The following is a 24440-nucleotide window of genomic DNA, read 5'->3' on the forward strand; positions in this document are numbered from 1 at the left end:
TACATCAGCCCAGAGGTTGTTTCAGGGTTCTATCCTGTGAGTTAGCCGTGCCCTGACTTAGATCAGCCCAGAGGTTGTTTCAGGGATCTATCTGTGAGTTAGCCGTGTCCTGACTTAGATCAGCCCAGAGGTTGTTTCAGGGATCTATCTGTGAGTTAGCCATGCCCTGACTTAGATCAGCCCAGAGGTTGTTTCAGGGTTCAATCTGTGAGTTAGCCGTGCCCTGATTTAGATCAGCCCAGAGGTTGTTTCAGGGTTACTGAGTAAAACGGAAAGGTTTTTAGTTAAGTATTATCAGATTGTATTCTGAGTAAAAAGAAGCATTAAAAAATAGCGATAAAAATTTCTTTCTTGGCTCGTTTACTTCCTTATCAAAAAATCGTATTTATAAAGATTGATAATGGGCCATTCTGGTAACTCAAACCAAATATATCCGCTTTCTGTATAGTTCCGTTTTAATTCCAGCTATTATTTTCCCCATCACAAACAGCATCTAAAGTAAGAGAAGCTAGTCTTGTTCCTCCCTCGTTGATCATGGAATCCGTATTAGTTTTTATGATTTTCCCCCAAAAATCTTCCATACTTAAAATCAATTATTTTTGGAAACTAAGAAACATCACGATGAATTAAAACGACAAATAAAGCGGGCTTGAGAAAACTGGCTAGCGAGGAAACCAAAGGAAAACATCTGTAAACTCAGGCAATAAGAAAATTAAGCGGGGAGTGCATTGCGATTTGTTGGTCCAATTTGTCGGCTCGACAAAATCGAGAGGCAAATCTGCGGTAGTTTTAGAGACAGACTGAAGCCCGATTCCAAAAAAATTGAATCGGCCCGATCCCCAAAGTATTTAGCACTTTCGCAGATTTTCTAACGGCCCGATTTTTTAATCGGGCTCCAGTAAAACGGAAACGAATCGGATGATACATTCTGGCGAAAAGTCGCGCAGACAAATCGCAGCGTGTAGACTGGCCTTTAACAGCAAGAAAAGGAATGTTTTTTTCCGAGGAAATAGCACACGATCAAAAGAAGAAGGAAAAAGTATTTAGAAAGTCACATTTACAGCCATTCTAAATCACACGCGCCACTCTAGCGATTGTTTCTGTCGCGACGAAGAAGCTTTTGTGGATGTCAATCAAGGCGTTTCCATGACACTCTGTAGTCACGTTCCCTTTTAGCTTGGTTTTTTCCGACAATGTTATGGAAACACCTTGTGATTGACGTCCACCAAAACCTTCTTCGTCGCGACAGAAACAATCGCTAGAGGGTGCGTGTAATTGAGAATGGCTGTAAAGCAAGCAATTCATTAGTTTTATTTCGTCAAAATGATTCAAACATACCCCATTCAAGACGAAGTTTTTTATTTCAAAACATTTCAAATTTCAAATTTGAAATAAGTTTTTAGTTAATAGTTGTGCCCTATTTTGAAGGTCGGCACGATTCCCAAATAGCTCAATCAGGTAATAATCGACACACAAAATCCACTTTACGTATACAGTCCACTGTGATACCTTATCTCTTTAGTATGATAATTCGAATAATTTAAGGCACTCAAAGTATATAGAGAGATATTCTTGTCTGACTCAGCTTCAACAAGAGTGGATAATGAAAAGCTGATGAGTGGGATAGAGCTGGAAGGAAGCGTGATAACGTAACGAAATAAGAGGGATACTCCTTTCTCAATTTTTCTATTCTTAAATCTTTAATACGTGTTCTGAGCCGGCAACCCTATTCTGTACTCAATGTCCTACGTGTTATCTCGGCTCATAGTCTTTATGTATTAACAAACTTAGTGCGATTATGAAATTTCCAAACTTCAAGACTGAATTGAGACCTTAGTTAACTTTGATAAACAGCTTAATTAGAGAGCATGAAGCACAACTTGAGATTTTTATCTATAATTGCTGGAAAGGGGGAAATCAGAAAGATACGGAGCTTGGCAAACCGTCGTTGTAACATAGCAACCTTTTTTGCCGTTATAATAAAACCAACTCCAAGACTAAACGGATCAGATTTTGATGAAGAACCCTGTGACAGTTTAGTTTTTCTCGGCTTTCGTTCACTGGTTTTGCTAAAAGAGTAAAACGACGATAGTGTTGTCCTGGTGTTTTTCTAATCCAATTCAGTGCTTCAAAGACTCGACTCTTTACGCACAACTGTCCCTTGAAACAAAAAGATAAGTCTTCCTACCGTTTGAGATTAAGGACCAAAACTGCTAAGTGACTCTTGATTGGTTCACCTTAAGCCTCGCTTTCCATATATGTGAATTTACCTGTTCAAAACCAAAAGATCAAGCACTGTTGACGAAAAATGAAGGCAAAAAACACAGGAAGAAAAAATGGAAAGGAGTACAAAGCAAAAAAAAAAGCAAGAAGAAAGTCTTTTTTTCTTTAAACAAAGTAGTAAATCAACTTAAGCCCGCAATATGGAAGCAGGGAATTAGAGAGTTATCCCTCTTGACCAATGGTGAGTAGAATTAATCGAGCGCTCTAAAAAAACCGACAAAAAAGTATTTAAGGCCACTCTGTAGAGAGGTTTTTCACACACACCAAGTTCCGTCAATCTTTAATTTTTCTACGAGTGGTGAAGCTGCTAGACCGACAATGAACAACAAATCTGCCATTCTTGTTTTCTGTTTCGTTGTTTTCATGGCACTGGCTAGCCAAAGTGATGCAGCATTCGGATATATTCCTTCGGGAAACGGAAAGAAGAGAGATGTGAAGGAACTAAGTGATTCGGCCAAGTTTCAAGTAAGTGGTCATAGATCAGTAAAACACACGCTTGAGTTTTAAATCAAGGCTGACGTTGCATTTATGTACTTGCCTCTCGCCTCTGGAGGTCTATAGGGTTAGATTTTCGATTTCTAGACATCACATGCGAGATAGGGTTTGTTAGTTCTCTCTCCCTTGATCCAAGGGTTTTTCTCCGGGGTAATTTGGTTTTCCTCCTTCACTGAGTTCGCAAACAAACCTAAGCTTACCTACATGATAGCATGTTTCAAATTCGATCTGCGAGTTAGTTTCAGCGTTCGATAGAAAAATAAAGGTTATTGCATGATTTTTTAAAGATATTCATCCAATATTTCAGTAATGATCTTTCTCAAAGGCAATAAATTGCTTATGTGCCAATCTTCTTTGAGAAGAGTACACGGTGAATTTTAGAGCTAGTCTTGGCCGGTTAGTTAGAATCGAGCGGCGATCATGATAATTCGAATAAGTGCAGTCATTGTTCGAACTATAGGAAGAACTTCATTTTCCATTATGTTCAGCTTCACTCTTTCTTCTCAGATTTTGTCGAAGCCATGTATTCTCGAACCTAGCTGTTGTACATCCTCAGGACTTTATCTTTCAATATGAAACCTAATCTCTATAAGATTATGGACTTCTCTTATATATAGTTGTATTTTTTCCATCTGTTTTACAGGAAGACTATGCAAGATACATTTGTACCGCAGCGAGAAACATCGGCTGCTGCAGCAAGCGAGCGACGAACGATGAAGCATAGGGAAATGACATGCACTAGAAATTGAATTTGGCCTTCATGTTAAATGCTATGATAGAAAAATATCATTTTAATAGGATGCAATTAATAAACCTAATTTAAACGTGTTTTGTACGTGGTTTTTTTTTTTGTATTTCATCTTTCCATTTCCCGCCTTGAACCGAAGTTCAAAGAAAAGCTCATATCAGTGGTAGTGCTTGACGTGAAATGGAAGAACATTTGTTCTTGTTCCAATAACATTCATCTCTACAATTCTAGACGTGAATGCACGAGGCCGTTACCGGCCTTACCCGCTTTAACCGTTAGAAAGGTTTAGAAAGTACTGTTGAACCTGCTACCCCCTATCTAGCGGCCAGTTGTCAAAGTCCCAAAGTGGATTTTTGTATTAGTTTATGTTTCATAAGCAGCTGCTAACCTCTATTTAGCGGTCACTTCACAATTCCCCGAGCGGTTGGTGCTTGCGTATTGACCCCCTGCATCTCAATAACAGTTCGTAATCACTAGCTACAAACCCATGCATTTACAAATTACACTTGCAAAGACGAGTCACGAGAGATGGGGAAACATCTGACAGACAGGAACATCCTGAATATATTAAATAAAAAAAATAAAAAATGATTTTAAAAAAACACATGCCACGTTCCGCCTCTGATATTACATTTCAAAGGTTCAAGCATTCACTACGCTCCGTCGCTTAGCTAGATATTATATAATGCATCTACCTCAGAAAAAAGCACGAGAGACGTGTTAGGAGAAGCACGACACGTAGTGTTCTGCCAATCCCCAAGTGCTTTATAACTCCACACAGCACAGCAAAGAAGTTTTTTATTTCTTTCATAAAATACAAATGACAATAACCGTCATTTTGGATAGGAATGACGCTACTTAACGTGTGCGCGTGCTGTGTATTCTCATAAAGCACACGCTCCCAACCAATCAGAACGCGAGATTTATAACAGTTATTTTATATAATGCTTTTTTTTTTGAAATACCAATACATCAATTATGTGTGTCAGTTTTAGATGTCGTAGTGATTTTTAGGTAACAGAAAATTCAACCATATTTTGATTTGTTTGTTTTTGTACACCACTACCAGTATCACGACAGTCATGCATGGTACATGAAGAAATAACATTAAGATTATCAAAGATCATCAAACAAGCCCCATAAGACAAGCCAGAAATAAATGCAACTTGATTGTCGAACTAAGAATAGATCTACTAAGCTTACCTGATAGTATCATGGCGGTCCTGAATTCTTCACGAAGCATCTCCAGTACTTTCAGCACACCTTCTTCTCCCTGACAACAAAACAAATGAGAAGCACAAACAAAGTTCATTAAAAGACAACACAGCAAAACCAAAGACAATTCACCAACTGACCTGATAGGCAAGTCCCCATACCACAGGACGACCAACGAATACAGCACGTGCACCCAATGCTAATGCTTTCAGTACATCAGCACCAAGCCTTACTCCACCATCCATATACACTTCAATTTGTCCATTGACAGCTGACACAACTTCTGGTAGAGCATCAATCTGTCACAAACAGTAAAGTACACAATTACATCTCAATACAGGCACAGTGGTAGTTGACATGGATCAAGGGGTTACCGACTCACCCCTGCCAAGACTCCATCCAACTGTCTTCCTCCATGATTAGACACAATAATGGCATCAGCACCATGCTGGACAGCAAGTTTAGCATCTTCTGCTGTTAGAATGCCTTTTAATATTACTGGAAGCTTGGTGATGGACTTGATCCATACAACCATGTCCCATGTAATGGCCTTTTCACACAGTTTGTCAGGCCAAACTTTCCTGCAACATTTAAATATCTTTTTTACTTGCCGAGAAAGGGAGGTCTGCACTTCAAATTATCTACTGATGACTTCCTCGTTTATCTCTTTGATCTACTGGATCCTATCAGGAATTTTCGCCTCGTTCTGTACTTTTTTTTATTAATAATGCCATCACAAAGTCGGGTTGTCGTTGGCTCCCTGTGTTGTGTGACAGAGTCAAAAGACACTATTTTGGACAGTAATTATTTAGTCATAAATCTATATTTTTAATTAGGAATGCCTCGTGTACACATAGGAATGTAATTCTTTAGTTAACTGTTTGCGTGGAAAATGCGTAAGCAAGAAATAATTTCCGTACGTAATTACATTACAGTGAGTCATGCCTAGGTTTGGCGCTTGTTTACGTAAGTTCGTGTTTGGGACATCCTGTTTGCGCCTAGGGCGTGCAACATTGCGTAGGATGTGTAAGGTCTTAAGAATGCAGGTTTTTCCATAAAAATAGGCCCAAACTAAGCTTAAATCAGTGTAGTAAAAGTTCTTGAAGACGTTGCACATATCAAGACAAGGAATTCTCTACGATGTAAAGGTATGAATCTTTGAAGCCTTTTACACTTATACCTAGGATAAATGTTAATATCGTTAACTAGTCGTTATATTTTATAGCTTAGATTTTCTACATATTTGTTAAGCATTCGTTTCATGTTGTAGTAATTCTAGTCGCATTAGCGCGTAATTTAGTACAAAGTTATTCACGCAGTAGTAATTTAGTAATCACGCTGAGTGTATCTTGTCTTTTAAACTCTTTAAAACGTTTACTATAGGATCGCTACCGCCTTACTCGCTTGTTTAACCTTTTTACTACGATAAATAGCCTTAACTGCGGGATAAAAGACCTTTTCTTTCCAACCTTTAATTTGTTCGCTACTTAAACTCTACACTCAAGGTCATTGTCGCGACCGCGTGTTCAGTAAACCGTGTAATTCTTAGTTTGTCATAAACAAAGGTTAAAATACTTACCTAAAGCCATAGTTAACCTCTAGTCAATTTTTCCTATTGCTTTTTCCATTGGTTTAGTTCATTTTAAACGGTTTACCGACTTGTACATTAAACTTTGCAACCTAGTAATTTTCACTCGCGTATTGTAAACACTGCTAATCAGTATGCAATATTCAAATTACCTGAGACGTAATTTACGTATTTCCATTTCTAGTTATATCTAGCAAAACTGTATTTTATTCATGACTTTTTAGCTATTTAGATAAGCTACAAATTTATTTTATCTCATTGTAAATATTTTTCTTGTTTTCATTAGAGATATCCTGTAATCTCGTTCCCGTTTTTTTTCCATGTATTGTAAAGTTGTGTGAATTTTTCAATAAATTCTTTTGTCAAAACCACTTGCAATCTGATTCATAGCTGAGCGCCTTGCCGCCGGTTACATTTTTGGTGTCAGAAGTGGGATTGCAAGAAAGTTGACATTAGTAGTTACTGATTATTTACCAACGGGAACGAGACTGAAATCATGGCAGAAGAAGCTGTGGCTGCACTCACAGAGCAATTGGCTGCACTCAAGGCACAGCTGGATGGCATGCAGGCTGAAGGAGGACCCCCTGCCCAACCTGTTCCTGCACCAGTGGTACAAGTGACAGTGCCAAGGGAGAAGAAGCTGAGAAAGTATGCTGGTGGCAGAGACGACAAGGTGCTTGAAGACTGGATAGCGGATGCACAGAGGTCTGTGGCTGCCCAGAAGTTAACTGATCAAGAGGCGGTGGATTTCCTGTACCATAGCTTAGAAGGAGTGGCTCGAGATGAAGTTCGACTAAGGCCTGCGGATGACTGGACAGACCCGGAGGGTTTCTTCAGGATTCTGAGAGACGTCTTCGGAGAGAAGCTCACCAAGACCCAGCTTCTCCAGAGGTTTTTCGCCAGAAAACAAGGTGACAGGGAGCCCATCCAGGACTTTGCCCATGCCCTGATGTCGATGGCGGAGCACATAACCAGAGTACACGTAGGAGCCCTGGAAAACAAGGACCAGAACCTCAGAGACACATTCGTTGAGAACTTGCGTGACAACCTGTTGCGCAGGGATCTCAAGCGCTATATCAGAGAACATCCCGAGAAGACCTTCAACGAGGTGAGGCAAGAGGCCTATCGTAGCTCGGAAGACACAGATAGAGGAGCACATCGCCATGCAGCAGCCAAGGAGGTGTTGGTGGAGAGCAACCAAGTAAATGCCATCCAAGAGCTTACAGCAGGACAGAAGGCCCTGGTGGAGAGGCTCATGCAGCAACAAAAATTGCTGGATGAGCAGCAGAAGCTGCTAACCCAACTTACCATGAAGTTAGCAAGCCCATCACCACCACGAAGTCCCCCACGTGGTCCGAGGAGATGTTACAACTGCCACGAGCTTGGACATCTTCGGCCGAACTGCCCAAAGCCCCTGAAAGACAAGGCACCAGCAGCACCACAGAAGGAGTCAAACTCCAGCTCTCCACGGCAGTGAGCCACGCCGTGGAGAGGAACTGTAGTGGCTCTAATTCTCTTTTTCAGAACGAAAAGTTTGTCGGGACAAGTCCCACAGTGGTGGCGAGGATTGGCGGAGTACCTGTGAAAAGCTTAGTGGATACGGGCTCCATGGTTACCCTCATCACCGAGTCGTTCTACAGGGAAAAGCTACAGCCAACCCTAGGGGACCTACACCCTGAAACAAGATTACTGCAGCTGCGAGGAGCTAACGGTTTGGACATCCCTTACATTGGATATATCGTCGCTGCAGTAGAGATCGGAGGAGTGGTGGTCCCTGGGTGCGGCATCTTCATCACGAAGGACACAGCAGCCACTACAGTCATGCAGAGGAGGGTACCTGGCCTACTGGGAACCAACGTTCTTGGGCAGGTGCCCCAATACCAACAGATCCTGCAAGATGAAGAGAAGAAGAGTAAACGTAAAACTGGGTTCGTGAAAGTAGCCGGCTCAGACAAAGTCTGGGTCCCTGCTTTCACAGAATCTGATATCTTGGTCACAGGCCCATCATGGGGCACTGATGCTGTGATCGAACCCCTTGGTGTACCAGTAGAAGGAAACCTCACCGTGGCCAGTACTCTCGTGGATACTACCAAGACGTGTTACTATGTCAGAGTTGCCAACCAGACGGCAAAGGACATATGGCTAAAGCCGAGGACGCGGATTGGAATTGTGCGAGAGGGAGAGATGGTCAAGAGAGGAGAGCAGTTGGAGTTCCTACACGAGAATAACATGGTGACAGTGTGCTGTAACCTTAGTGCTGACCCTCAGATGCCACCCCAACGGGAAGCTGTGGGCAAAGTACGTTGGCAAAGGATACAGACACCCCCTCACGGGATTACCCTGGAACATTTCCCCGGAACGGAACTTCAGAGGGAGAAAGCTCTCCAGATGTTCGAAAGAAATGAAGAGGTGTTCGCTTCATGTAAGGAGGACCTTGGCTGTACAAAGACAACATATCATCGCATCTACACAGACGATGATGTGCCTGTCACAGAGCGTTACAGAAGGATTCCTCCAAACCAATACCAGGAGGTGCAACAGCATCTACAAGACTTGCTAGAAAAAGGAGTGATATGTCCAAGTGAGAGTAACTATGCCTCCCCAATAGTGCTTGTACGAAAGAAGTCTGGAGCCTTGAGGATGTGCGTCGACTACCGGAAGCTGAACCAGAAAACCAAGCGTGATCAGTACCCCCTACCAAGGATAGAGGAATCACTGGAGGCACTGCGTGGCGCAAAGTACTTTTCCACCATAGATCTGGCATCAGCCTACAATCAAGTTGAAGTCCATCCTGATGATCAGCACAAGACTGCGTTCACAACGCCCATGGGTTTGTTTCAGTACACTCGGATGCCGTTTGGACTACAGAATGCCCCAGCGACCTTCCAAAGGTTGATGCAAGGAGTCTTCCGAGAGGACATACTTCGCACCCTGATGGTCTACCTGGACGACATCATAGTCTTCTCATCCACCATTGAAGAACATCTTGAGCGGTTGGAAACGGTATTCAGTAAGCTGAAGCATCATGGATTAAAGGTTGAACCAACCAAGTGTCAACTCTTCAGAGATCGGGTGTCCTACCTGGGGCACGTGGTCTCTGCTGACGGTGTCGAGACAGACCCTGAAAAGACAAAGGCAGTTAACGAGTGGCCAGTCCCCCAGACAGTGCGCGATCTGCGATCATTCCTTGGTTTCGCGTCATACTACAGAAGATTTGTCCCCAAGTTCGCTCAAATGGCAGGCCCGCTGCACAAGTTAGTTGCTGAGCTCGGGAGCGGAGGAAGTAACAAGACCACCCGGAAGCAGATTGGCGTACTGTGGACAGAAGAGTGCCAAAAGAGCTTCAACAAGTTAAAGAATCTACTAACCTCAGCACCAGTGCTGGCCTACCCGGACTACACCAAGCCCTTCATCCTAGAGACGGATGCGTCCAACGAAGGATTGGGAGCCGTGCTGTCCCAAGAACAGGACGGAAGAGTCAAAGTGATCGCTTATGCCAGCCGAGGCCTGAGAGGTGGAGAGCGAAACATGGAGAACTACTCATCGAGGAAGCTGGAACTACTAGCCTTGAAGTGGGCTGTATGTGAGAAGTTCAGGGAGTACCTGCTGGGATCGAAGTTTGTCGTCTACACAGACAACAACCCGCTGACATACCTACAGTCAAAGAGTAAGCTGAAAGCTGTGGAGCAGAGGTGGGCTGCAGAGTTAGCAAACTTCAACTTCACCATCAAGTATCGCCCTGGACGTCACAATCAGAATGCAGATGCTCTAAGTCGCATCAACCGAGATGAAGAACCAACCACAGTTGAAGTAAGAAGCACCCTAGCCTACTCTACCAATACTACAGACCTACCAGAAGAGGTACGTCAACATTTGATGGTATCAGCAGCGTTCATAAGCAACACAGAGACAAGTGCGCTGGAGGAGCAAGCAACCTCATTCCCAACCACACCTCTCACAGAGATCCAACGACTACAGCAGGAGGACCCATGTATCAGTCGTCTCCTCCACTACCGAAACCTTGGACGTCGGCCAAGTAAAAGGCAAAGCCAACAAGAGACAAGGGATACAAGGAAGTTGCTTAGTCACTGGAACAGGATTGAGGAAAGCCATGGAGTTCTCTACCGCCGTACAGGAGTCGGACAGGGAAGTGAGCTTCGGTTACTGCTACTCCCCACATCAATGAAATCACAAGTACTGAAGGGTGCGCACGATCAATGTGGACATCAAGGACAAGACAGGACAGAACAGCTCTTGAGGAAAAGATGTTGGTGGCCCGGTATGCAAGGAGATGTGAAGCAATGGATCTCAAATTGTGAAAGATGTGTCATTGCCAAAGGATCCTACCTTCCAGTCAAGACACCGATGGGCAGCCTACTAGCTACTAGGCCATTGGAAGTGCTAGCGATGGATTTTACCTTGCTTGAGCCTGCAACAGATGGAAGAGAAAATGTCCTCGTGTTAACAGACGTGTTCACAAAGTTTACAATTGCTGTACCTACCCGTGATCAGAAAGCTACAACCGTAGTCAAGACCCTGATTAAAGAATGGTTCCTTGTGTATGGAATCCCCCAAAGAATACACTCTGACCAAGGCAAGTCATTTGAGGCAGAACTAGTCAAGGAGTTGTGTGCAGTGTATGGAATTAAGAAGTCAAGGACAACCCCCTATCATCCTCAAGGAAATGGGCAGTGCGAAAGATTCAACCGTACACTACATGAGCTTCTAAGAACTCTACCAGCAGAAAAGAAAAGAAGGTGGCCTGAACACCTGAAAGAGTTATGTTACGCCTATAATGCTACGCCTCATGCAATGACTAGATACTCACCCTTCTACCTGATGTTTGGTAGAGATGCAAAGCTATCTTTGGACATTCTACTTCCTGATGATGACAGACAAGTGACAGTAGACAACCAGCAATGGATTACCAAGCACCAGACTCGTCTACGAGAAGCTTATACCACTGTGACACAAAACTTGAAGGAAGCTGCTACCATCAGAAAGAAGATCCATGACCAGAAGAGCAGAGCACTGGCCGAACCACTACAAGTTGGAGAGCGAGTACTCCTTCGCAACCGTAAAGTCAGAGGAAGAAACAAGATTCAAGATAAATGGGACAACCAAGTGTACAAAATCGTCGAACGAAGAGACAACAATACATATGTCGTTGAAAGAGCTGATGGACATGGAGGAGATAAAGTTGTTAGTCAAGGAGAAATGCAAGTGTGTCCAAGACCAATGCTGGAGATACGAGGACGACACAAGCAAGCTGACAGGTCTAGACAAACATGTACTGCATCGCCAGAATCATCAGATGAAGAAGATGACATTGGAGGAATGACAATCGCCTTTCAACCAGTGACAGAACCAGCTGAACCTGATGATGATGATGATAGTGATGATGCGTCTGAGGAAGAACTGGCTGCACCTGTACTCCGACGTTCCACAAGGACAACGGCAGGCCAACACAGCAACCTCTATAACCTTCCAAGATCCGCACTTCAGCACTGACGAGTCCACCTGCGTATCATTGTTCCTGAATTTGCTCGAGGACGAAGCAAACAAAAAGGAGGGGCAAGTGTGACAGAGTCAAAAGACACTATTTTGGACAGTAATTATTTAGTCATAAATCTATATTTTTAATTAGGAATGCCTCGTGTACACATAGGAATGTAATTCTTTAGTTAACTGTTTGCGTGGAAAATGCGTAAGCAAGAAATAATTTCCGTACGTAATTACATTACAGTGAGTCATGCCTAGGTTTGGCGCTTGTTTACGTAAGTTCGTGTTTGGGACATCCTGTTTGCGCCTAGGGCGTGCAACATTGCGTAGGATGTGTAAGGTCTTAAGAATGCAGGTTTTTCCATAAAAATAGGCCCAAACTAAGCTTAAATCAGTGTAGTAAAAGTTCTTGAAGACGTTGCACATATCAAGACAAGGAATTCTCTACGATGTAAAGGTATGAATCTTTGAAGCCTTTTACACTTATACCTAGGATAAATGTTAATATCGTTAACTAGTCGTTATATTTTATAGCTTAGATTTTCTACATATTTGTTAAGCATTCGTTTCATGTTGTAGTAATTCTAGTCGCATTAGCGCGTAATTTAGTACAAAGTTATTCACGCAGTAGTAATTTAGTAATCACGCTGAGTGTATCTTGTCTTTTAAACTCTTTAAAACGTTTACTATAGGATCGCTACCGCCTTACTCGCTTGTTTAACCTTTTTACTACGATAAATAGCCTTAACTGCGGGATAAAAGACCTTTTCTTTCCAACCTTTAATTTGTTCGCTACTTAAACTCTACACTCAAGGTCATTGTCGCGACCGCGTGTTCAGTAAACCGTGTAATTCTTAGTTTGTCATAAACAAAGGTTAAAATACTTACCTAAAGCCATAGTTAACCTCTAGTCAATTTTTCCTATTGCTTTTTCCATTGGTTTAGTTCATTTTAAACGGTTTACCGACTTGTACATTAAACTTTGCAACCTAGTAATTTTCACTCGCGTATTGTAAACACTGCTAATCAGTATGCAATATTCAAATTACCTGAGACGTAATTTACGTATTTCCATTTCTAGTTATATCTAGCAAAACTGTATTTTATTCATGACTTTTTAGCTATTTAGATAAGCTACAAATTTATTTTATCTCATTGTAAATATTTTTCTTGTTTTCATTAGAGATATCCTGTAATCTCGTTCCCGTTTTTTTTCCATGTATTGTAAAGTTGTGTGAATTTTTCAATAAATTCTTTTGTCAAAACCACTTGCAATCTGATTCATAGCTGAGCGCCTTGCCGCCGGTTACAGTTGCTTAAACTGAAGGGCATTCTTTGCATCAAAAAGATTACCCCGGACCACAAAATCCGACAAGCTTTGATATTCACGGAAACCTGCACTATCAACCTAAAAAAAAACCCTAATTCATTGTTTATCGAAGAGCAAGACTTAATTGCGAAGGTCTCGTGTTTAAGTTTTTCACGTCAGATGGAACACTCCATTTTACAGCTCCATTCAGTGACCACGAATAATAGCTCCACTGAGTCGATGTTGGAGTTTCCGCGCATGATAAACTATAGTTTTGCTATGCGCGGAAACTCAAACCTTGACTTGACTATTATTTGTGGTCAATGAACGGAACTGTTAAAATAGAGTATTGCTGGTTTTCAATCATTCCCACGAGAATAAAATAAAAAAAGACATGGCAACCATGTTGGATGACATAAAAGAGACTAATGACGAATCTTTTGCTAAATTCATCCAACATGGCGGCTGTGAAAACCAACACTTGGAATTTCAGTTAGAAGTCATATCAGAAGTAAATCTAAGTTGCAGAGACGAAAATTGGAGAATCTGAAGAAAATCCTCAAAGTACAGCTGAGAAACAACTAGCATCTCTACTCATATGATAGCGTGTCTAAGAATAGAACTCATGACCACAGCGATGAGAGATGGTGCATTAGCAGAGCAAACAGAAACTATCAGGAGCTTCCAAGGACAAAGTGCATGGTAAAATAAAGTGATGATAACAGTGACATAAATGTATAAAAAAATTGTAAAAAAAAAAGTACAATACCCATCCTTAGATTTAAAATGAACAGCTACAACCCCAGGATCATTGTAAGTTCCCGATTTTAAGAAAGAACGCCGTTTCGCAATAACAGTTGCATCGACTGTTAAGACCAAAGCCTTGTATCCTGCCTGCTCTGCTCGGCAAATTAGTTCCTTGGTAAGTTCTCTATCTTTGAGTATGTAGAACTGAAACCATCTGAGTCCAGCAGGTGCAGCAAGTGTTACATCTTCCATCTTGGTGGTGGATATCATACTAAGGATCATGCAGGTCATGGCACTAGCTGCAGCTGCAAGTTGAAGGGTTGAGGTAGATAAGTATAACATCCTGTTTATAATCATACAATCGCACCACAACTACCATGCAATGTCACACTATGTCACACCACAACTACCATGCAATGTCACACTATGCCACACCACAACTACCATGCAATGTCACACTATGCCACACCACAACTACCATGCAATGTCACACTATATCACACCACAACTACCATGCAATGTCACACTAAGCCACACCACAACACCCATGCAAAGTCACACTATGTCACACCATCAATACCATACACTTTGATTACTATTATGGGTTTCTCTGGGAAAATGCTACAACATACCCTTTGCAGTAGCTTGTTCACCATCTGCATGTGCAAGCTTTTGATACCCAGATGGTGCAACACATATCGGCATGCTGACCCTCTGTCCCAGCAGAGTGGTAGACATGTCTACTTCTGATATCCCAGAAAGCATTCTGGGTCTCAGTCGTAATCTTCATTCATACAATACACACAATATGCAAGTCATATTTCATGATCTTTGACAATCAATTTTTGAATTTGCTTATTAAATTGTTTCAACACCTCAAGGAATTTTGGGGGAAGTGGGTGTGGAAGTATGGGAAAGGACAGGAAAATGTTAAAAAAAGGATGAGAAAATGTATTCATCATGCAGTCGTACTCTTTATAGTGAATGGCATGTCAGGAAACAAAGAGTTCTTCAATTTTGAATATAGTTTACCCTAATATTATAAGCAACAATATATGTCTTGGGTGTCCTAATTTATAAATAAGGTTGTTTGCAGGTCTTTCATGATATAGCAAGCAATGTTTAGGGCATGAAACAAATTAGTTCTTTGTAGATCGCCATTTATCCAAAGTTTTACATAATATCAAACCATAAGGACCCTTCATGGTGAATAGCTGAAGGACTGCCTCATGCCACACAATAAAATTCCCAATGTAAGGGGCTGTTCACACTAGACATCTAGATCGAATTGAGATCATTCTAAAGACAAACTGGCCAAATCTGAATGTTTCGAATAAATTTGTTTGAGACTTATTTAAACTAGATGACCTTGAGAAGTGATCTCGGATCGATCCAAAGTAGCTTGCATGTAAGTGTGAGTGCTAATCTTAAAGGCACTTCCATCAAGAATAGACACAAATAGACACTAGACAGTTAATAGACACCTATTGTGACCTATCTATAGACAATAGACACAATAGAGGCTTGCATCTATGTTTTTTTGGTCCATAGAAAGAACACAATATTAAACTTATTATTAATATATATTCTAATATAATATATTTTCCAATCTCAATTCTCCACTTTTCCCTTTTGCATACTACTCTCTCATTATTTTCAATCTAAATCCTCCATTTTTCGCTTTTGCATACTACTCTCTCATAATTTCAAATCCAAATCTTCCACTTTTCGCTTTTGCAATATACTAGTCTACTCTATAAAGTTCACTTTTGCATACTATTCTCTTATATTTTTCAATCTAAGAACCCCACTTTTTTTAGTTTTAGGGTGCTTTCGGTCCTTGAAGCAGCTTTTTTACATGCAAATATTCAAAGTTAAACATACATGTCCCTGAACTCACCTTCTGAATGAATCAATGTTGTCTTTGAGCGTCTGTTCTTCGTCTGCTCCTCCTTCAAAATAGCTCAAAATCTTCCCAGATACATTCTTTTTCGCCTCTTCCTCGATGTCTGCCAAGCAAACAGGCTCTGGACGAGGAGAAGAGTCTTTAGACATGGCTGTTTTTCGAGATGTTTAAACGAAAATTCAAATTGCTAGTTTGTGATACAATTTTATTTGGCATCTTCTGTGGAAAAACATTGGAACTCCACAGGGACCCCGCTTCGGAAGAAAATAATCAACAAAGCTAAAAATCAAGAAAATCGATCTTTTATTGAATGTATTAAAAAAAAAATTTTTATATTAGATTAAAACCCAGATAAATAAAGAAAATCAACCTCTTTTATTATTTATTTTGACGGTATAATTTTTTTCTAAAATGGGGTTCCTTTGTTATTTTGGAAATCGGCTGCATTCTTTCGCAACTTATATAGGGATTTAAAAAATGTCTAAGAACGATTTAACACATTCAAAGCCTGTTTGCTTGGCAGATATTGAACATGAAGGTAAAAAGAAGCTATGTAGGATGTCATTGAACTACTACGAAGGAGGAGCAGATGAAGAAGTTAGTTTGAAAGACAATATTGATGCTTTCAGAAGGTGATTATATAGCAATGGAGCAATGTTTAAGCTTACTTATCATCGCTCATAAAGGTATAATTCCATGGATTCTAGCCATAAAGGAGAAAGCATTTTATTGTTCTCTTGGTGTGTTGATGCAGGTTAAGACTTAGGCCCAGAATGCTTCGTGGGATATCAGAAGTAGACATGTCTACCACTCTGCTGGGACAGACAGTCAGTATGCCAATATGCATTGCACCAACTGGGTACTCCATACTTGCACATCCAGAGAGCGAACGAGCCATTGCAAAGGGTGAGGGATGTGTATATTGAAGTGTAATAAATCAGTTTTTGTTTGTTTGTCCATCAATCCATTCACCATCCTTCAACAGACTGCTTTACCTTGGGTATGTTTTCCCATTTCAGACCATGTGTCATTTCCTAGAGTATCATTTCTTTGTTTAACAATTGTAAACGAGAAGGTACATGAATATGGATGCAAAAGATCTTAATTGCAAGAGAAATGGGAAAGAAATGGGAAAATATTAATACAACCAAGAATAAGAGGTGATTGTTTAACTGTCAATCCCTCTATCCACCCATCTACACATCCATCCATCCTTCCATCCATCAGCCCATCCATCCATCTGCCCATCCATCCATCTGCCCATCCATTCATCTGCCCATCTATCCATCCATCCACCTTTTATTCCATACTTTCATTCTTCCTTTCTTTTATTGATTCTTGGATTGATCCCTTCATCTATCAAACCATTCTCCTGTCCAACTATCCATCCAGTACCATTTATCCATTTTTCATAATTTCATACATTTATATAACTTAATTGATATATATATATATATTCCTTCATTCCTTATAATTACCATGTAAATGAGTCAATACCCATCATCAACTTTGCATATTGAATCAAGTAGTGCCAAATCATATAGTGCCAAATCACAGAAATTAATGGACTGTGTGTCTGCATGTATGCTAGAAAACGTATTTGTGAATAGAAATTGCCACTACAGACCCCCAGTATCGAGCATTTGAAGAGGCCTCTGAGGGGGAGGGGGTATGTACCGCTACCCACCACCTTAATTCATAAAATCGGGTCCCTATCTTGGAACATTGTTTTGATTTCGCCCCTTACAGGGTTTTTTCTCAGGGTTCTCTGGCTTTTCCTCCTTTCACAAAAATAAAACTCCTAAATCCTAATTTGATCTATCGGTAGCCTTATGACCAATTAGATCGAAATTAGAGTGATTTAGAGAATATATGTTTGCATCTTTTACCAAACAGCGGCAGCTAGTGCTAAGACATGCATGATCCTTAGCATGATTAACACAAGCAGAAACGAAGATATAGCACTTGCAGCACCAAGTGGTCTTCGATGGTTTCATCTGTACATCTTAAAAGATAGAAAGCAAATGAAGTCAAGAATCCAAAAAGCAGAAGAAACAGGATTCAAAGCCTTAGTTTTTACAGTTGATGCAACAGTTCTTGGAATAAGACGTGGTATTAGGAGATCAGGCTTCTCTCTTCCTCCTGGTGTTCAAGTTGCAAATCTTGGAGACAAATTGTATGTATTTGAATAAATTGATTGTTCACGGTATATAGAATCCCTTATGTTCTTTATACAAGACATTTTCCTTTATTTCTGTAGTTATAGGGAAATATAATGAGTATAATGAGTGTAATAAACAACAACCAAGGGATGCATGCATCCTTCTATTTTACTTATTTAGGTAATATACTTGTATATTAAGTGACTGATTTACTTACTTTTTATTAGAACTATTTGGCAGGTTGAAGCAATCTTTGACAAAACAATTTCATGGGACACCATAAAATGGATCAAGTCCATCACCAAGCTTCCAGTAATATTAAAAGGCATTCTAACAGCAGAAGATGCTAAGCTTGCTGTCCAGCACGGTGCTGATGCCATTATCGTGTCTAATCATGGAGGAAGACAGTTGGATGGGGTCTTGGCAGGGGTGAGTCGGTAACCCCTTGATCCATGTCGACTACCGCTGTGACTGCATTGAGCTGTAACTGTGTACTTTACTGTTTGTGACAGATTGATGCTCTACCAGAAGTTGTATCAGCTGTCAATGGACAAATTGAAGTGTATATGGATGGTGGAGTAAGGCTTGGTACTGATGTACTAAAGGCATTAGCATTGGGTGCACGTGCTGTATTCATTGGTCGTCCTGTGGTATGGGGACTTGCCTATCAGGTCAGTTGGTGAATTGTCTTTGGTTTTGCTGTGCTGTCTTTTTATGAACTTTGTTTGTGCTTCTCATTTGTTTGTTGTCAGGGAGAAGAAGGTGTGCTGAAAGTACTGGAGATGCTTCGTGAAGAATTCAGGACCGCCATGATACTATCAGGTAGGGAAGTGTGAATGGTCTTTTCTCAGTTTGACAATCAAAATGCATTTTATATGCCAATAACTGCATTGACAAAGATTGTATACCAGAACTGTTGTAGGACATTTTGTACGGGATTTCTCAATAATATCGTATCAAAAGGAAACCACTGCCATAGTTGAGTACGCAAATCCTTTTTATTCTTGCACTATTGAATCTGGTAATGATCTGGTCAACAACGTTGGCGGGTCAGTTAAAACAATTACATAAAGATATTAATCCCGAAAGTTCGTCTTACTTCAAACGAGTGTTACACTATACTGAATTAAAAGGGGTAGAACGCTAAGAGATTAAGTTAATCTCTTGTCAATCAAATAATTGCTGAATACGCTGATTACTATGGAAACAGCTACATGGCTCCCCTAAATTGGTAACAATTTACAAAAATACCTAAATCATCAAAGTTCTTTAAACATATAAACCGTAACCAATTATAATATGTAAATGAAAGAAAGAAAAGAAAAGAAAACATGAGTCCTCTATGAAGTCCCTATCCTATACTATGATGTCGGCTTTGTGGACACCACCGTGGCTTGCGCTGGTTACTTGGTTGGCTCCTCGACGGGATTCCCGGTCTGCTGTTTTCTTGTTTCTGAAGCAATAGCACTAACTTCTGGATAGGTCTTTCCAAGACAGATAGCTGTCCATTTCTTTTGCCGCGTGGTGATAGGTTGGGGCTACCAACGAGCAGCTTCACCTTTCTCACAAGCCCGTCGTCGTCACGGATTACTTCTGTTATTCTGGATAGGCGCCATTGGTTGCGGGGACTATCGTCGTCCTTGATCAGAACGATGTCATCAGGTTCCATGTTGCGTCGTTGACGCGTCCACTTTTGCCGTTCCTGGAGAGACAGTAAATATTCTTTCCTCCATCGAGTCCAGAATTCGTTGGTTAGATGCTGGACTCGTCGCCACCACTTCCTGGAGTAGAGGTCAGCCTCTTGGAAATTCCCTGGGGGTGGTAGTATGACCTTGCTCTTCATCGTTAGGAAGTGGTTCGGTGTGAGTAAGCTTCTATCGGCGTGGTTCTACCGTCTACCGTCAGGGGCCGTCCGTTGACTACGGGCTTCGGCCTCACACATGAATGTGCGAAGAGCTTCATCATTTTAGCTGACTGCCACAGTTGGAGAGTAAGGCTGATAGAACCGCTTCGCACCGTTCTTATCTGACGTTCCCAGACGCCGCCCATGTGGCTTGCGGATGGGACATTGAACTTCATTTCAATCCAATCGCAATTGGACTTCAGCAGTTCTTTCTTCACAGCCTCATGATCCATCTCAGTCAAGGTTTCTTGTAGCTCTCTGCGCGCGCCAATAAAATTAGTCCCTCTATCACTGCGGAGTTGTCGGACTGGACCACGGCGGCATATAAATCGTCTTAGAGCGTTGATGAATGAGCTGGTGTCTAGACTGTTGGCTGTCTCGAGGTGGATCGCTCTGGAGAAAAGACAGGTAAACAGTACGCCGTAACGCTTAAGTTCTTTGCGGCCCTTCTTTAATGATCCAGGGACCAAAATAGTCCACAGCACAATAGGTGAATGGGGGGTGTCGGCTCCAGTCTATCGCTCGGCAGGTTAGCCATCTTCTGTTCTTGCCCTGATGCTCTCAGCTTTCTGCAGGTAACGCAATCGTGGATCAGCTTTGAGACCATCGGGCCACCAGTGACTATCCAGTAGCCGGAGGAACGTATCTCGTTCAGGGTTAGGCCTCTTCCTTGGTGTTTGGTTGACTCGTGGCAGTTCTTAGCGATAAGGTATGAAATATGATTGTCCTTGGGAACTATAACAGGATGTTGAGCCCGAAGTCGATACTCGCGTTTTTGATTCTGCCACCGACTCTCAGAATGCCATGTTGATCGATAAAGGGATCGAGGCGATACAGGTCTGACTTTCTTTTCAGTTCGCGCTGTCAGCTCTGCTGCCGTTGGTGGGGTTCTCCCTACCAGTTGATAGCTCTTTCATCTCTGTGACATAGGCATCCTGCTGAACTTCTCTCAAGATAATACGCTCTGCTTCCTGGAGCTCTACAATTGTAGGGGTTGTGCCTATTGGTTGCATAGTACTCGTTGGAGTGGACTTCTTCTGAACTCGGTACCTCAGAATCCTCAAGTATTTCAGGCAGTTGGCCACGGCTCGTTTGGCTCGAAACCAGTCCGAGAAGTAGCCAAGTCTCTTCGTTAGTGTTGAACAGTCCTTCACGACTGTGGAAAATTGCGGGACGACTTCTTAACCTCTTTATCATCTTGCTGATATCTCGTACGTGTCGTTGGTGAAGTCTTGCCATTTCTCTTGGAGCTCCCATAGAAAGGAAGGTCCTTGCAACCGATCTTGAAGTCCGTAAAAGACTCTTGGACTCAGGCCGCGGGAGGCTGTCGTCCGCTGGGTTGTGCTCCTACCTTCCACGTACTTCCATTGGGTAGGGTCTGTGTGGTCTCTTATTTGCTGCACGCGGTTCGCTACGTACGTGTGGAAACGACGCGCTTCGTTATTAATGTAGGCCTTGACTACTTGGCTGTCTGTCCAAATACCTCCTTGTCGACTGGTAACGGTCAGTTCCTTGTGAAGCATTTGGCTGACCTTTACGACGTTACTACTGCTAGCAGCAAGCTCCATACGAGGTATCGTTACTGGTTTTTTCAGAGTGGCGATACGCGAGCTTTCCCCACGACGAATGAACAATGAACTTCGTCCTTCTCGTTCACCAGACGTTAAGTAGGAACACTGGCCCCGTAGCCGTCAACGCTGGCCGTCAGAGAAGTGGTGCAGCTCAACTATCTTGGAGATTCAAATCCATCCGACTTGTGGCATCGGGGATATTCATCTTCTCTAGTAAGGGCAGTTCTCTTCCCTCCACAGCTGCCATTCATGTCGCAACGAGCCTGGTATGTCATCGTCCCATCCCACGCCTTCCTTGCACAATAACTGGAGTATCTTCTTCTTGCCTCGAAGCATGAATGGCCGGCGGCGAAACCTAGAGGGTCGTAGATGGGAACTAACGTAGACAGGATTCCTCTTCTTGGTTAGGGTCTTATCCTTCAATGAACTCTAAACTGAAAAGTGTCATTTTCTACGCACCATTCCACACCAAGTACTCTCTCGATGGGTATAGCATCTTGATCCAAGTTGAGTTCTTAACTCCTTTCGCCCTGTCATCGACTGGCACGACTCTAGAACTTCTTTACTATTGGATACAAACTTGTGAAGTTTGAAGCCTCCCTTTGCGCACATCTCACGGGCATCTTTGATGAACGTGACACGGCTTCGGCGGCCGTTTCTAGCGGTGGACATGAGTCCGTCATCTACATAGAAGTTTGTCTTCAACTTAGCGGCGTTCTCGTTGCCTTGTGCATTGGTCGTCAGCTGTCTTCTTTAAGGCTAGGTTGGCACTCCAGGCGAAGACTTCCGTCACCGAAGAGATGGACTCTCATGCTTTACTGGTACTACTCCTTCGGAGTGGAACTCGTGGTTTTTCCCTTATCCCAGAATAGGAATCGAAGGAGGTTCGCGCTGTTCTTCATTTACGCGAACTTGACAGAACATACCTTCGATTATCGCAGGCGAAGCATACTGACTCTTGACGGAACCGACGATGTACGCCCGCAAGAGTGTTCGTTAAGTCGGGGCCTTGGAGTAGATGTTGATTCAGAGAGTGGCCCTCGTACCTGGGAGCAGGGGGGAGAACGGTAGTGGGTGAGGAGGGTGAACGGGAGAGGGGGGGGAGGGGGGGCGGGGGGGGGGGAGTTTGAGAGAGGTTAATGGGGGAGAGGTGGGTCGAAACGACTCTTATTTTGTCTGGCTTCTTCGCATTGTAGACACACCGTGATGAGGTACGTACCATACCCTTTCGTAGTGGTTCGGTTGCCTCTTCTGCATAGCCCTTTGCTAACATGTCCTCGACGAAAGGTGACGTAATCTGCTTATGACTTTGATCCTTGTCGAAACGGGTCAGCAGTTGATTCAAGCGTACCTCTGCGAGCCTTTCCGGTTGCAGGGAAGACTCAGGCCGTCTTCTAGTAATGGTAGCGGCATCTCATAGTGGCCGTCCTCGGTTTTGTGGATCTGCATCGGTCCATCATCTTCATAAACCTTATATCTTCTGTGATAATGACTTGTCGGAGCATTGCATTTTCAGGGAACTCGTGCTCGAACATTCCTTTTCACGGCAAGAGGGGTCATAACCTCCTTGTGAGATGGGGGCTGCGGGATCCGGAAAGACGTCCCGTGGTCCGTATCCATCCTCTTAGTCGCGCGACATAGTGGACATCTAACGCTGCCATTCTCTTCGCAATCACTTCCTACACCACCTCTGCGCCGTTATGACCCCCAGCCGAACTGTGCGCATAGCGTACGTGTCATTGCATTCCAGGGACAACTTGTCTTGGCTTTATAGCGCGAACACAGTTGTTGCCAACAGGGAGGCCGATCTTTTAGTTCTTCGTTCTCTGTATGGTTGTATCTGTTTCCCGCTATTGGTTCGAGGGGTTTCCCACCCCCCTTTGAGATCTCCGGCTTGGTATCTGTCGCGTCTAACAATGGTATCGTGGATCCTGAGTACGCTCGTGGAAGAGGTATGGTAACTTCTCACCCACCCCCCCACCACCCCCACCCCCCCCCCCCCCCACACCCCACCCCACCCACCACCCCACACAACTTCTCCCCCCCCCCACCACACCCACCGCCCCGCACCCCCCCCCCCCCCCACCGACTCTTCTACGTTCTCCCCCCCCCCCCCCCAACCCCCCCCCCCCCCACCCCACCCTCCCCGAACACACCCCACCCCAACCCCCCCTGGGGGCTCCTGGCCGAGATACAACCAGTCCTTCGCTTTTTCTTGTGTCAAGAATTTTCGGACGGAATCGCATTGGTTCCTAGCCCAATGTTTATTTCCGGACAACGGAAGTTTAGAGCAGGCGTCCGTCTGTGATGAAACATGTGTGCTCCTGGTCCATCCAAAACGTCATACATTTCTACTTACGATCCTCGTTATCTGGGTGATATACCCAAACGGGGATTCAGGAGGTCCTGCGTTGTTGCAAAGTCCATTCATGTGACAGACCTTTAATACAGTGGTTGGTTGCTTTAATCGCTAGCTGCCTCTTGAGCTAGGTTTAACTTTCATCAACTTTAGTGACAAGTGGATCAGGTTTGCCAGGTGTGAGTTCTTCGCAAACACCTGCATTCGGCCTTCTTCCTGCATCGTCTTGCCATGTGTCCCTTTCGTGTAAGCATGCGAACAACGCTTTCGACTTTCGACCTCCACTCTTTCCTTTGGCGGACTTTCAAGAAAGATTTTTAACAAGCCTCGAGTTCGTGAGGCTTAATCGCAGAGGGGGCACATGCGCACATACTAGTTGTCGATGAGGTTGTTTGCCCTTTGCTTTTGTGATCTCGTGTCTGAAACGGAAGTCGCGAAAGTCCATCCTTGTGAACGTTTGGTTTCATTCCTTTAGGGCATGGGGCGTTTTCTTCCTGCTAGGTAACCGCCCCTGCGTCCTTTTCGCGTTCGGAGTGTCTGTTTTCTCTCATCAACTGCCTCGGGTTCGGAGCTGCATAGTAGTCTAAAGAGAACGCGGGTTGTTGCATCCGAGGCTGCATCCTGAACGAACTCTCCACAAGGTCTTGATGTA

The 24440-nt window shown here is 43.0% G+C and overlaps 2 protein-coding genes and 1 long non-coding RNA gene across 3 annotated transcripts; 2 read left to right on the forward strand and 1 right to left on the reverse strand.

Annotated features, from left to right (window-relative positions):
• Nucleotides 1–1342: 1342 nt before the first annotated feature.
• Nucleotides 1343–16012, reverse strand: LOC148905074 (2-Hydroxyacid oxidase 1-like). The gene is made up of 7 exons (XM_089024299.1): nucleotides 15788–16012; nucleotides 14520–14671; nucleotides 13910–14192; nucleotides 5124–5322; nucleotides 4882–5040; nucleotides 4730–4799; nucleotides 1343–4084 (listed from the first exon to the last, which is right to left on the reverse strand). The coding sequence occupies exons 1-7, from the start codon at nucleotides 15940–15942 to the stop codon at nucleotides 4020–4022; spliced, it is 1083 nt and encodes a 360-aa protein (XP_088880425.1). The 5' UTR covers nucleotides 15943–16012; the 3' UTR covers nucleotides 1343–4019.
• On the forward strand, nucleotides 2602–3606 carry LOC116299583 (uncharacterized). Its single transcript, XR_004197481.2, has 2 exons — nucleotides 2602–2748; nucleotides 3422–3606. It is a non-coding gene; the product is annotated as an uncharacterized LOC116299583 (long non-coding RNA).
• A 234-nt stretch (nucleotides 16013–16246) lies between the features above and the next one.
• Nucleotides 16247–18791, forward strand: LOC148905075 (2-Hydroxyacid oxidase 1-like). The gene is made up of 6 exons (XM_089024028.1): nucleotides 16247–16425; nucleotides 16548–16699; nucleotides 17690–17969; nucleotides 18183–18384; nucleotides 18468–18626; nucleotides 18708–18791. The coding sequence occupies exons 1-6, from the start codon at nucleotides 16271–16273 to the stop codon at nucleotides 18789–18791; spliced, it is 1032 nt and encodes a 343-aa protein (XP_088880154.1). The 5' UTR covers nucleotides 16247–16270.
• Nucleotides 18792–24440: the final 5649 nt, after the last annotated feature.

The sequence above is a fragment of the Actinia tenebrosa genome, unplaced genomic scaffold, assembly GCF_029948245.1.
Source record: "Actinia tenebrosa isolate PJP-AT-01 unplaced genomic scaffold, QUT_ActTen_1.0 PGA_scaffold8__29_contigs__length_14323225, whole genome shotgun sequence".
NCBI classification, from domain to species: domain Eukaryota; kingdom Metazoa; phylum Cnidaria; class Anthozoa; order Actiniaria; family Actiniidae; genus Actinia; species Actinia tenebrosa.

Excerpts from the sequence above, each read along its gene's own strand:
- LOC148905075 (XM_089024028.1), top strand. The coding sequence starts at position 16,271 with ATGTCTAAGAACGATTTAACACATTCAAAGCCTGTTTGCTTGGCAGAT. Across the intron at positions 16,700-17,689 it reads CGAACGAGCCATTGCAAAGG|CGGCAGCTAGTGCTAAGACA; the intron begins GTGAGGGATGTG and ends TTTACCAAACAG. Across the intron at positions 17,970-18,182 it reads GCAAATCTTGGAGACAAATT|AACTATTTGGCAGGTTGAAG; the intron begins GTATGTATTTGA and ends ACTTTTTATTAG.
- LOC148905074 (XM_089024299.1), bottom strand. The coding sequence starts at position 15,942 with ATGTCTAAAGACTCTTCTCCTCGTCCAGAGCCTGTTTGCTTGGCAGAC. Across the intron at positions 5,323-13,909 it reads CATTTTAAATCTAAGGATGG|GAAAGTTTGGCCTGACAAAC; the intron begins GTATTGTACTTT and ends TAAATGTTGCAG. Across the intron at positions 4,085-4,729 it reads GACCGCCATGATACTATCAG|GATGTTCCTGTCTGTCAGAT; the intron begins GTAAGCTTAGTA and ends TAATATATTCAG.